This window comes from Clupea harengus, chromosome 13, assembly GCF_900700415.2.
Source record: "Clupea harengus chromosome 13, Ch_v2.0.2, whole genome shotgun sequence".
Lineage (NCBI taxonomy): Eukaryota > Metazoa > Chordata > Actinopteri > Clupeiformes > Clupeidae > Clupea > Clupea harengus.
The window spans coordinates 13,508,226-13,522,219 of record NC_045164.1 but is presented as its reverse complement, the minus strand read 5'-3'; the positions used below and the strand labels follow the sequence as shown (position 1 = coordinate 13,522,219).

General features: G+C 47.3%; 1 protein-coding gene across 1 annotated transcript in view; it reads left to right on the top strand.

Annotated features, from left to right (window-relative positions):
* LOC105906094 (formin-2) overlaps positions 1-13,994 on the top strand; it is a 43,484-nt gene that overhangs the window by 27,529 nt on the left and 1,961 nt on the right. Inside the window, exons 9-16 of the mRNA XM_031579342.2 lie at positions 558-649; positions 1,722-1,851; positions 2,148-2,294; positions 2,742-2,801; positions 3,366-3,486; positions 6,557-6,649; positions 10,397-10,448; positions 11,570-11,719. Coding sequence (XP_031435202.1) covers positions 558-649; positions 1,722-1,851; positions 2,148-2,294; positions 2,742-2,801; positions 3,366-3,486; positions 6,557-6,649; positions 10,397-10,448; positions 11,570-11,719 — 845 coding nt within the window. The remainder of the gene's footprint in view (positions 1-557; positions 650-1,721; positions 1,852-2,147; positions 2,295-2,741; positions 2,802-3,365; positions 3,487-6,556; positions 6,650-10,396; positions 10,449-11,569; positions 11,720-13,994) is intronic.

The following is a 13,994-nucleotide window of genomic DNA, read 5'->3' as shown; positions in this document are numbered from 1 at the left end:
AAATTATGCAAGAATTATTTAGGGAAGAAGCAGGCAGCTGGTATGCTGTCTGTAATGGAGTGGCCAGCGCAGTCACCAGATCTCAACCCCATTGAGCTGTTGTGGGAGCAGCTTGACCGTATGGTACGCAAGAAGTGCCCATCAAGCCAGCCAACTTGTGGGAGGTGCTTCAGGAAGCGTGGGGAGAAATTTCTACAGATTACCTCAACAAACTAACAGCTAGAATGCCAAAGGTCTGCAATGCTGTAATTGCTGCAAATGGAGCATTCTTTGACGAAAGCAAAGTTTGAAGAACAAAATTAATATTTCAAATAAAAATCATTATTTCTAACATTGTCTTGACTATACTTTCTATTCATTTTGACCCCAAACTTTTGAACAGTAGTGTATATTTTTGAATTATGAACTTTGACACACGATTCCAAAATGCTAAAGCCAATGCGCCTAGGCATTAGCATCGTCACACTGTGGTTTGAATGCTAGGCCAGACATCATCCTCCATTACAGCCCTTTAACCTTGCTCTCTCTCTCTCTCTCTCTCTCTGCTGCTGTTTCAGAGAGCCCAGCAAGACGAGATGGAAAAGATAGAGAAGCACATGAAGTCAGTCAAAGATAAGGAGGACCCAAAGCCCCTGGACAAGCCTGAGCAGTGAGCACTTCCCCGTCTCATTACCGCTCTGAGCAGTGAGCAGTGAGCACTTCCCCATCTCATTACCGCTCTGAGCAGTGAGCAGTGAGCACTTCCCCATCTCATTACCGCTCTGAGCTCTGAGCAGTGAGCACTTCCTCATCTCATTACCGCTCTGAGCAGTGAGCACTTCCCCATCTCATTACCGCCTCTGAGCAGTGAGCACTTCCCCATCTCATTACCGCTCTGAGCAGTGAGCACTTCCCCGTCTCATTACCGCCCCAGAGCAGTGAGCACTTCCCCATCTCATTACCGCCTCTGAGCAGTGAGCACTTCCCCATCTCATTACCGCCTCTGAGCAGTGAGCAGGGAGCACTTCCCCATCTCATTACCGCCCCTGAGCAGTGAGCACTTCCCCATCTCATTACCGCCCCTGAGCAGTGAGCACTTCCCCATCTCATTACCGCCCCTGAGCTCTGAGCAGTGAGCACTTCCCCATCTCATTACCGCTCTGAGCAGTGAGCACTTCCCCGTCTCATTACCGCCCCTGAGCAGTGAGCACTTCCCCGTCTCATTACCGCCTCTGAGCAGTGAGCACTTCCCCATCTCATTACCGCCTCTGAGCTCTGAGCAGTGAGCACTTCCCCATCTCATTACCGCTCTGAGCAGTGAGCACTTCCCTGTCTCATTACCGCCCCAGAGCTCTGAGCAGTGAGCACTTCCCCATCTCATTACCGCTCTGAGCAGTGAGCAGTGAGCACTTCCCCATCTCATTACCGCCCCAGAGCTCTGAGCAGTGAGCACTTCCCCGTCTCAGTACCGCCCCAGAGCTCTTCCATCACTGGGGAGATGACGGGAATCTCGTTAATCCCAACACCAGCATCTAAATCAACCTTTTCAAGATGATTAGAATGGGCACATCTTGATTAGTCGCTCAACATGCTTTGCATATGTGCATGCTGTTTAGCTGTATAGCTTTAGCTTTAGCTGCCTGTTGTGTCTATTATTGTTGACCCTATTGCTGAACATGATGTTGTGAATGGAAGACAAAAGCCAATGTCGTCTGTTTTTCATTCTCTGTTTCGTCATGAAGGTTTCTGCTCCAGATTTCTCAAATCCCCAACTTCTCCGGGCGGGTGTGCTGCATCCTTTTCAAGTCCACGTTTGCAGAGTGCATGGGCTCGGTCCACAGGAAGGTGGAGGTCCTGCAGAGAGTCTGTGAGGTGAGGCAAATGGAGGAGATGGATTGGAGGGATTCAAGTAGAGGACAACAGTGAAATCAAATTCATTATATAATAGAGTTAGGAGTTAGGATAGAGTTAGGATATCAATGCATGACAGAACATGCTTTCTTTCCCTTGTTATATTTGGATGTATCTTTTTTTTTACTTTTTTACTCTCTCTCTCTCTCTCTCTCTCTCTCTCTCTTTTCTACTGAATTATTTATTTTTTTGTACTGAATTTATTGACATTCCCGATGCACTTGTGCGACTGATTTGTTGTAACTGTGTCCTAACAGACTCTCCAGACAGGCGCATGCGTGATGCAGGTGCTCGGCCTAATCTTGGCCTTCGGCAACTTCATGAACGGGGGGAACCGAAGTCGAGGCCAGGCAGACGGCTTCGCTCTGGACATTCTGCCCAAGCTGAAGGACGTGAAGAGCAGTGTGAGTTTACGACCTCGGCCCATTCCAGCCATTAGTGCTGTTACCATATTCTACTACAGATAGCAATAATGATAATAACCACAATTCTGCGGCAGTGATTATGGATAATGGCGGTAATTTGAGTGGGCTATAGCCATGGGAGTAATAGATCTGACAGCTGATGACTCACTAAATTATATGTGGTAGCTGTAGTAGTGGTAATCACTGTAGTAGTAAAAACTGGAGATGGCAATCACTGGCCTTTAGTCTCACCATGCACTCACATGTCTGAGGTACCCTTGTGTGTCTGAAGCGCGCTTTCAATGAGTTCTTCAAATAAATTATTCTTTCTCTTTCTCTTGTTTTCTATGCTTAAATACTCTCTCTTTCACTCTCTCTCTCACTCTCTCTCTCTCTCACACACTCTCTCTCACTCTCACACTCTCTCTCTCTCCCTGCCTCTCTCAGGACAACACACAGAGCCTCCTGTCGTACATTGTTGCTTACTATCTCAGGCACTTTGATGAGGTAGGGTATGTTTAAACTTCCTGTTTATTTGATTCACTCGTTTTTTCCGTGCTGGGACTCCTCAGATATCCCGCCAGGTTTTTCATCATCGTCTCTGGCTCAGCGAACAACATGGCATGTTTTATATTATATTTATTTTCCTCCTGTTCGTTTACTATAGTAACTAATGGGTCCCTGCCTCTGAAGACCTGTAGCTTGTTCCATGTGCTATCTGGCAGAGGATCCAAAAGAGATCTATTGTAAATACGTTGTGGAGCCAGATTAGGTGAAGTCAGCGAAGGCTCTGTGGCCAGCATCAACCACGCAACAGGCTCTCTGGGGATAAACTTCTACTGATTGAACTTATCATACTTTACACAGCATGAGTTCCTGTCCATGTGCTGGGGAGTGCACAGCTAATTGAATCTTTCAACACTATCTAGGTCTAGCAAACATGCCTATATTTCTCTTTCTCTCTGTCTCCTTTTGTCTGCACGTGTGTGTGCATGCATCTCTCTCTCTTTCTCTCTCTCGCTCTCTCTCTGTCTGTGTGTGTGTGTGTGTGTGTGTGTGTGTTTGTGACAGGACGCTGGCAAAGAGACGTGTGTCTACCCACTTCCAGAGCCACAGGACCTTTTCCAGGCCTCTCAGATGAAGTTTGAGGACTTTCAGAGAGACTTGCGCAAGTTAAGAAAGGATTTGAATGGTAAGCCACATTCACACACACATACACACACACACACACACACAGTAACACGCAGACTACATTTAAACAGTCTTCCCTACAAGAAGCCTGCTTGGTCTCTGATGCTCAGCACTGATAGAGTAACACAACTGGAATCCTCTTAGTCCCGCTCCCTGTGTGAGAAGCTTGCGCACTGCCAGAGGAGTCACATATCGGGTGAAAATAGCCTTCTATCTCTGTCAGAGGAGTCACATATTGGGTGAAAATAGCCTTCTATCTCTGTCAGAGGAGTCACATATTGGGTGAAAATAGCCTCCTATCTCTGTCAGTTTCACACCGTCCGCTTTACTGGAATCATTTAACTGGGACACCCGCTGGTTCGGATCAATGTTGTCTATTGGCTCGGTCGGGGCCCTGCAGGCAGCACCAGGGCCAATCACAACAGCTAAAGAGAAATCGAAGCCAGTCGCCTTTCAGTAGATGTAGTCGGGCCCTTGTCAATGAGAGGTGATATCAGGGGTGCTCTAACTCACCATAGTATTCGAATGGCTCTGTTTACACGGATATTTAGCCATATTAAGCCAATATCATACAACATCAACGGGTGAATTTACCTCACTGAGTCATGGTGATGTGGTGGGATCCGGTGAGAGACCCAAGCCATTGCATGTGGTAATTCACAGTCTGTGGTTGTATGTGTATGGGCCTTTTTTTCTGCATCTCTGTGTGATACAAAATGCATTCGCTGTCACCTCATGCAATGAGCCAGTGATGTCAGAAGTGGGTTAACAAATAGCATGTGTCTCTCAGTCAGACATGCTAACCCGAAGCAGATGGGGGGGAATAGAGCAGACTCCAGCCATTCTGGATGGCGGAGGTCTTCCTTTCTGGCAGCGCGAAGCAAGATGAGATTTGCATATCCTCATCTCAAGAATCATCATATGTCTCATTTGAAAAAAAACTAAATCATTGAACATCCTTCTATCGTTCTATCGCTCGTTCTCTGGAGGGTGGCCAACCCCTCTGTACCCAGAGGTGCACTGAAGGAGTGGGATCTGCGTACATGATGAAGAGTAAAGTGAATATGGTTCTGTTTGCCAGAAATTCCTGCTTCTGAAAGATGCCAGAACACTTTCTGTCACCTGTCAAAATTCAATTTCTGAGTTTTTTTTTTTTTTGTGGTTTGATGCTTGCTGATATTGTTTCTATCGTAAAACTCCAGCCACAACTTGTGGACAATATAAGTGCAAACACATATGTGAAAAAGAGGTATTGCATAACCATAAATGCCAGCAGGCAAAATCTGCTGGCATAAAGCAAGCATAATAATAGAGACAGACAAACGTATTGACTGAGAGGAATGTAGACAGAAAGACAGGCCTAGGTCTATATTATCCATCCTCAATGTCCTCAGCTACAGCAATAACCTTTTACTGCATACGTGACTTTGTAAGGCATAAGCTCGCGCCCGGGTGTTCAGCTTGCCAGTCACTGTGTTGGGGAACACAGTGGGCTAACCCAAAATTAGCACAGTGCCGTGAACTCTGACCCCCGCCACATTTGGAACACATGGACCCCGCCGCGGCCCCTGCGGCTGAACGGCCCTCCATCAGCTCGGAGATCAGAGGGAGGCAGGCCGGCATTAGCCAAGGTGTCATAGGTGAAATAGCAGGGATTAAACACAGCAAGGAGTGTGAATGAGGTGTGGGAATCCGATTACACACGGAAAAAGCCACGCTCCCGACACCAAAACCCCCAACAGCTCCGGGCTCAAAGAGCAGCTTTGTGGATGTGGGGCCTGTTCCCTCCGTTAGCCCTGGGTACAGACACAGGTGTGGAGCTGAGCTTCTCTGTTAGCAGGAGGACTAAGCTTCTTTTGAAGTTGAGGGCAGACTCTGTACACATGGATGGAAACGGGATGATTCGTGAAATAATTCATCTCATCGCATGTCCTTCTGTTTAACAAATCAAGCCAGCTTCTCCTCTGCCTAGCCATTCAAATATTATCTTTTTCTGTAATGTAGATTAATTCTGATAGTTTTTTGATATGCAAAATGAATCCTCTCAGGAGGCCATACATCTTGTATTGTATAATGAGCCTTACAATGAGCAACACCAATGCCTTCTGACCGGCCACCTCACCTCTCATGTCCGCTGTAGGATAAGCTCAGGAGCAGATGTTGGCATTGCGATGGTGCACAGGGGGTGTTTGGTTAGGACGCACCCCGCCCCCCGCCCCCCCCCCACCCCCTTGTGTTCACTGTTTGCTGGCCGTAGGTCAAAAGCCACCCCCATCATGGCCAGATGGTAGTATAATTACCCTCGGCGCACATGAGGGTTCTTTGGCATGCAAAACACTAATCCATCATGGCCACTGATGAAGCGTGACTCATACGCGTCCCCCATAGACTCTTCGGAGGTCCTGGAGCGGAGAGCATCACTCAACAAGCGGGAAAAGGAAAACAGGTGAATGGGATGGGACACATTAGCATACGCGCACTGTTAGCTTAGCATCATCCAGATGGCTTGCAGAGGAGTACTACTGTTTCACTCGCCGTCCAAAGTATATATGAAGGGGAAAGAGTTATCATGTCTGCTTTAGAATTAATGGGGGGCTTTGTGTTCTCCCAGTGGTTCCTCTTACCTCAAAGAACATCTTGGTTACCAAGAATTAAACATGTTTCAGTACTTAGAACCCATTTGTTGGAATTTGTACCATGATAATTCAAATCATCCCACCATTTAACCATGTAAACTAGACAGTGATTGTCTCCATGGATACAAGAATATCGAGATTATCAAACACAACACCATGAGATGGTTGCTGAAATGATTAACCTGTGGACTACCACTTGGGTAATGTAGTTTTTCAAAAGTTCTTTCAAAAGCACCTTACTTTGTTACCAGAACCTAATTCCTTTTCCTTTTCTAGTACCTAGTATGAACTGGCCTCCATTCTAAATCGTTTCCTTTCAGTTAAGGACGTTTTGAATGGCTTTTCATGTTTTTTACACGCAACACTGCCAGTCAAAACAAAGAATGTTTATCCTCTTCCTTCTTTTATCTCTCCCTTCTTTTATCATTTCTTCAGTGTGCGAGACGGAGAGGGATAAAGTGTGTAAGGTGTCGTCCGAAGAACACCTGCAACCTTTTAAGGACAACATGGAGGAATTTTTGACTCAGGGTAAGGCGTGTACACCCGGTTCCCATGCATGCACGCACACACACACACACACACACACACACACACACACACACACACACACACACACACTCACACACACTCTCTCACACACACAACAGACACACAGACACTGACGTATGGGAGTGTCTTCCCCGCTCTCTTTACTCACACTCTCTCCCAGAGTGGATGAGAGCCGTGTCACGGCCGCTTTGAGTGATGGCCTGGCCCTAACAGTCTCCATTATGTCTGTATGGGCCGACTCCTGCTGAGATAAGGCCGTTGATCATTGATTAGCCGTCTCTGGTCAAACTGTAGCTGTTTTGTGTGCGCTGGCGCGGTGGTGACTAATGCTGCCGCTATTCTGGTGATGAATATTGAGTATGGAGTGACATGACAGGGTAAGTCATGAGACATTACCACGGGAGGCTCCGCTGATACGAGCTCATACATCAGATAAAGGATGGCTTCTGTTTCAACATCATCCATTTCTCTTGAAGGCAAGGCACATTGGAGGCCTGCCTGGCAAGAGCTTTGAAAAGCAACTGAGGGAGAGAAGCGCGGAGCGGAGACCTTATGCTTGCAATCATACAGGACGCACGCTTGATGCATGCATGCAAGCATCCTTTGTAGTCTTCCTCTCTGTCTCACCTCATCATCTTGTCTCATCCTATTTTCCACCTATTTCTCCTCTGCTGAGGAGTCCCCCCTGCCCACTAACCTCCTTTTTCATTTCTCCACCCTAGCTCCCTACCGTAGTTTTTTAATTCTCTTTTTTATTTTTTTTCCTCCCCCAGTTTCCCTGGCGCACCCAGCGCAGGAAATCACATAAACACTTGTGCGCCCACCGAGTGTGTTTACCCCGGGTGTCGCTTAGAGCAGCGGCCATGATGAATTAGTGTTGAGAGCCGCTCACATGATGAAGCCGTGATGCACTTCCTGCTCTGTTTGTTTTATTCCTCTCCAGTGTGTTTATTTTGTCCACCCCCCCATCCGACCCCCCCGCTCCCTCCACCAGGCGACCCACTCGGCGGCCCGACATGAAAGCACGGGCCTGGGCCTCGGCGTCGGCCGTCAGCCCCTCGCTTGGCTCTCCTCTCCTCTCCTCTCCCTGCCCTCCAGCGAGCCACTCAGCCCAGTCTTTTGTATTCAAATGGCCCTGGCGTAATGACTCGCACATGGGGCTCAGCTGGCCCGCTGTCCTTGAGGAAGCCGCGATGAAAGCAACCCCTCCGACAGAAACATCGGGATCTCAGCGCTCACTTTGATCCCGACACACGGGGTCTCCCTCCAGGGCCAGAGCTCTCTCTCTCCCCCCCCCCCACCCTCCTCTCTGACATGTGACGTGAGACTCTCTGAGGCTCCAGCCCACATTGACCATGCCTCTCGTTAGACACATCTGAGGAGAAGAGAGAAGGGGGGGGGGGATGGAGGAACAAGAATGTCTGAATTCTTTTTTTTTTCATTATTTGTATGATTTCAAACCCTGGGGTATAAGCGTTTCTGGCTCCACAGAACCAACCATTCTTGTTTATTTTCTCGACCATGAAACTAACCACAGGACAGAGAGGAGGCAGACTCCAAGGAGAGGAATTGTTTGGTCTACAGTGATTCTCTCCGCTCGCTTTACAAACTCTCATGCATGCTAGTCACTTTGATGGGGTCTCGCAGGCTCAGGAACAGAGTTTTGGACGTGATAATCTGTTTCGCATTGATAGAGAGATTGGCAATCCTTACAGCCCGCCTTGTTTCTTTCTAGTCCTTGCTGACTACTGCTTTGGCAAAGGGCAGGGGTGTGGTCGAAGTGTTTTTTTTTTTTTTTTGGTAGTCAGCCAAATTGTTGGGAAAAAAAATCACGTTTATCTTAAAAGTATTGTTTCATGAGAAGATGACTTAGCGATATGTTTATGTCGTTTCCAGTCATTCTAGTTGCGTATAGCTGAGATTTACCTATTGGCGTGGCAATGCTTCGGTTAACCTCAATTCATGTTTAAATAACGTTAGATCTTTTACCTGTTGTAATTGGTATAAAAATAGTCTGACACACACCAATCCATTTCTGGTTGATGTTGCACTCTGGGGTGAGACAGAGATAGTTGGAGAGAGAGAGAGACGATCTTGTTTTGGAACAGTACATAAAAATGTCGTCCCTCTATTGGTCATGCCAGGGAAGCGTAGCACCAAGTCTGTTTTTGATTATAGAGAATGAATTGATATTCCCGGGAAGAACCTCTGGATATCCAATCTGTTCTGAGAACTATTCCAGCCCTGACCGAGGTTTGGGGAAGCTGTAAATGGATCATTTGAGGCAGTTAAACGGTTTTAAGACACTTACGAGGATTGTCATGCTTCAAGGCATCATAATACATTTACACCAATGTTCATGGACATAGGAAATAAATGGATCAAATGGCTGACCCAAATCTTTCTAGAATCCAAAGAAGTGAAAGTGGTTGGATAGTGTTCTAGCCCATCATTACAGTATTTTATTACAGAGGCATGACTGTACCATGGTAGCAGCGCAGCAGGAAGGGATGCATCCACTCCAGCACGTAGCAGGCTCTTACATTGTGGATAGCACAAAAATAATAGATAGCTTTTCATTGGATTTCCTCAGAACAGAATTGGTAGTTTCTCTGCAATAGCCTGTTGCGTAGTGATTTAAGAGCTAACGTGATTTTAATGCTGGAAAGCAATTCTCTTTTTTCTCTTATCCTCAAAAAATGAGCCTCGGAAATCTTTTGTGGTAATTAGTATCCGTGGTATTTAGAGAAGTTACTTGTGATTGTCCACACAAATATCTATGCTGAATATGCTCAATAAAAAGTAAGCCAAACAGTCACAAATGAGTATTACAAGTGCTGAGTATCCTTGGTATTCCACCCCTAGATACCCCCTCCCCGTTCCCCATTCCCCACCCCTCTCTTCCACTTTCTCTCTGCGCGCTCATCATTCTGAACCTGTCCTTTACACAAAGGAGGGTTTGTCTGTCTGGTGCTTCTGTCTCCTTTGCACATTTGTCAGCTGCACTTTAAACGTCAAACTGAGTACTTGCCAACAAGCACTGCTATACCTGACACACACACACACACACACACACACACACACACACACACACACACACACACACACACACACCAAGGCTGAATTATGAGGACGAGTGAAATCTTGTGCAAACCGTTTGAAAGGCTAAGGCCAGTGTTCACGAGGCCACTGTAAATGGCCAGTGAAACATGCTGTTAATCTCCGGAGCCGTCAGTGCTGTGCGTGGGTATTTCTCATTCTCGTGTGTGTGTGTGTGTGTGTGTGTGTGTGTGTGAGAGAGTGCTGTGCATGGGTATTTCTCATTCTCGTGTGTGTGTGTGTGTGTGTGTGTGTGTGTGTGTGTGTGAGTGCTGTGCATGGGTATTTCTCATCAGCGGGCCTCTCACTGCCATCCAGCGCCTGACCTCCTGCAAAGGCCTGTAAGATAAGGTCCGACATGTCACAGAGTAAACACTTGAGAACCGCGCTGAAAACATGGAGTCACTTATCAAATATTCTTAACCCTGTGTCCTCCCCTCTTAAAGCACTCAGTGCTCTGTGCTCTTCTTGTTTTCCGTATTGCATTACATTAGTGAGATTATACTCTTTCCCACCATAGTTTGGAGTGTTACATTTGAAATCCAAACAGAGATTAACAGAGATTATTAAATGGGGCTGTTGGCTCCCTGCATATGCCTAACATTTCTTTCTTTTCTTGTCTTTCAGCTAAAAGCGAGTTGGAAGCCCAGGAATCTCAGCTTGCCATGACGCATACAGTGTAAGTAGTGGGTGCTGCATGTCATGGGTGTCAGCCGCGCTGTGAGAGCTGGGTGACATGTTTTGCTCTGGTAGCTGACAGGTGAGCGGCTATTCCAGGTTGTTTTGGGGATCCCATGGGAATGTTTATCTAGCTCAGGTTCGATTGAATTTGCTCAGTCTGGCATGCTGTGACGAGCCATGTGGGTCTCCGGTGTGTTTTCATGTATGTTTGGACTGGGTAGTGTGTGTCTGTGTGTGTGTGTGTGTGTGTGTGTGTGTGTGTGTGTGTGTGTGTGTGTGTGTGTGTGTGTGTGTGTGTGTGTGTGTGTGTGTGTGTGTGTGTGTGTGTGTGTGTGTGTGTGTGTGTGTGTGTGTGTGTGTAAGAGCAAGCAAACGCGAGCAAGCATGTTCGTGTGCGAACGTGTGTGTGTGTGTGTGTGTGTGTGTGTGTGTGTGTGTGTGTGTAAGAGCAAGCAAACGCGAGCAAGCATGTCCGTGTGCGCACGTGTGTGTGTGTGTGTGTGTGTGTGTGTGAGTGTGTGTAAGTGTTTATCCAGACAGCAGTGGCTCCAGAGGTCTGTGCTGGGGAATGTGTTCAGCGCTCGGTGGAAACTCCAAACAACCTCCGTTCTGGATCGATCGAGGGCCTCATGATAACACACACACACACACACACACACACACACACACACACACACGCTCTCCCTTTCATCTCCCTCTCTCCAGCGCTGATTCACTTACTTCATGGCCTCTCAGTGTGGGGATTCAAAGACCTCTGGAATAATGCAAGTTTTTTTGTAGGGCTTTAAGAAGTTGATCTGTGTTTTCACATTAGAGAACAATGTGATTGTGATAGGCCTGTGTATTTCAATATATGCCTGTGTTTTTGTTCTATCCTAAGCGCATGCTTTTGGTCGTCTCCACTTTGCATTCCTGCAAATCATAGCCAGTAACACTATCAGGGGAGAATGATCCATTGCCATGATTTATACAATGCTAGTATTTTTATTAGGTGAACTTACGATGCATTTCACGTATTAAAAAGCCGATCACTTTCACAGTTCCCCAGTGTGGATTCCCCAGGTTTGTTTTCACAATATTTAGCTCTTGATGTCATGTTTTTCTTTTCAATATTTACAGTTTCCTGGAGCTGAGTGTATTTTTCTCCATCAAGCCTAAGGCTGGAGAGAAAGAGGCTTCTCCCAACACAATCTTCTCCGTGTGGCATGAGTTCTCCAGCGACTTCAAAGACCTGTGGAAGAGAGAGAACAAGGTTCTTCTGCAGGAGAGGTGAGGAGATCCTCCTCTTTTCCTTCTTTCATTTCGTTCCTTCACAGAGTACGTATACCTGAAAACACTTTGGGCTCCCGCCTAGTGTAAGCTGGAGGGGAGAGAGAGGGTTTTGCCTTGTTGCAGTATGTGGACTTAGAGACTGTGATTTTAGGGTGGTCTGGAAGAATTTTTCTCTGCTTGATCTTTAGATTTATTCATCTTTAAATATGACAGCTGTTGCGTGAACATTCCAATTCTCCTTGGACTTTTTTTGCCACACAATTCCCCAGGCCTGGGTAAACCCTTAGGACCTGCCCACAAACACACACACTCACACACTCATACACGCACATGCACACACTCATACACGCACACGCACACACACACACACACACACACACACACACACACACACTCATACACACATACACACATGCACAGACAGACACACACTCATACACTCATACACACATACACACATGCACAGACAGAGACACACTCATACACACACACGCACACACACACTCATACACACATGCACAGACAGAGACACACTCACACACTCATACACACACACACTCACACTCACACACACACACACCAGTCTTTTCATGGCCTAATCCATATATCCCTGCCTACTGGCAGCAGATCAGTCAGCCTGAGGGCTGGTATAAGGAGCTTTGGCCAGGGTCAGATTTGTCACCATAAGCCGTCCCTCTGCCTACCCCCCAGGCACCCACACACAGGGGCCTTTGTTGTGGCAACCGAGGGCACCATAGCAACAGAGCTCCTGACGACAGAAGTTTGACTCCAGAGAGACTGCATAGGTCACTAAGTTCCAAAAAGGCCATGTAATAATTAGTGCGTGTTCCCTTAAATCCTGAAACTGGTGACCCAGTGATGTTAAGTGCTCTTCCCCCAAGTCGACCAAACCATAGCGAGGGCATGTCATGATCCGTGACTGAGAGGACTGACAGTGTGAATTCTGATTCATCAAGCTGCTTTAGAGACTGGTCTGTCAAGGCACATACTGCTGCAGGGATCAACCCCCCCCCCGCCCCCCCGGCCCCCGATAAAACCACATGATTATAATAAGAACCTATCACAGTGGTGTATTACACAGAAGGAGACAGTTTCAAAGGGCTGCCAAACACCTCGAACAGAACCATACCATATTTGGACCCTCTGATCTGGCTCCAGAGACTTTGAAGCACTTCTGACATGTCTCAGAAAGATATATGGAGAAAAAAAGTGTGTGTGTGTGTGTGTGAGCGGAGACTGCACTTGCTGTGTGTCTGAGTGTGTGCAAGTGTGTCTATGCGTACATGCTTTAGTCTGTCCTTATGTGTATGTATGTGAGGTGTGTGTGTGTGTGTGTGTGTGTGTGTGTCTGTGTGTGTCAGAAAGAGAGAGCGAGAGAGTGTTTGTATGGGGGGAGAGAGAGAGTGTGTGTGTGTCCATGCGTACATGCTTTAGTGTGTCTTGTGTGTTCTGTGTGAGATCTGTGTGTGTGTGTGTGTGTGTGTGTGTGAGAGAGAGAGCGTGTGTGTGAGGTGTTGGGAGCCTCTAGCCCCAAAAGGAGCTGCTGCTGTGAGTCTGATTGTAGCGTGATGTGGCCTGCCGACCCTGACACTGTTTTATTGGTGTCTCATAACTCTCCCCCGAGTAAACATGGCGGACTGGAGCACGACCCCGAGAGAGGGAGAGCTTTTCCAGAAGCATCCATCTCTCATGAACACCCAGCTGGCCCCCCGCCCTCCGCCGAGAGAAAGAGCAAGAAGGGGAAACCAACATCCCCATCCACCCCATCCCTAATGACTCTCCATAGAGACGGCCTTAGGAATTACCTTAAGAAGAAGCTAGATAAATCTTGATGAGGAACGCTAAGGGGTCTGGGAAGTCTAAGGGGGTAGAGGTTTCCCTCGGGGAGGCCATTTTAAACCATTTACAAACACGAGCTGATATGTGATGAGCCAGAGTGGAACTACCAGACAACGGCAAGATGTCAGGGCCAGTGACAAGATGGGGTGCCTGAGGAGTTCAGTGTTATTTTGTGAGACCACAGCCCGGGTCTGGACATCTGTATACAGTAGACCTTGCGGTACACATCACAACACTTATCAGAAACCCACCTAGTGGTGCCGGCTGCCTCTAACCTCAATGGCCAGGCAGAATGTTTCGGTTGAGTGAGCCGGTGTCATTCCTTGGTTTGTTTTGTCATGCTGAGAGTTTTGGGAATGCATTCCATATGGGCGGCCGGGGCTGGTATGTGCCGGCGAGGGTTTTCCCGCGC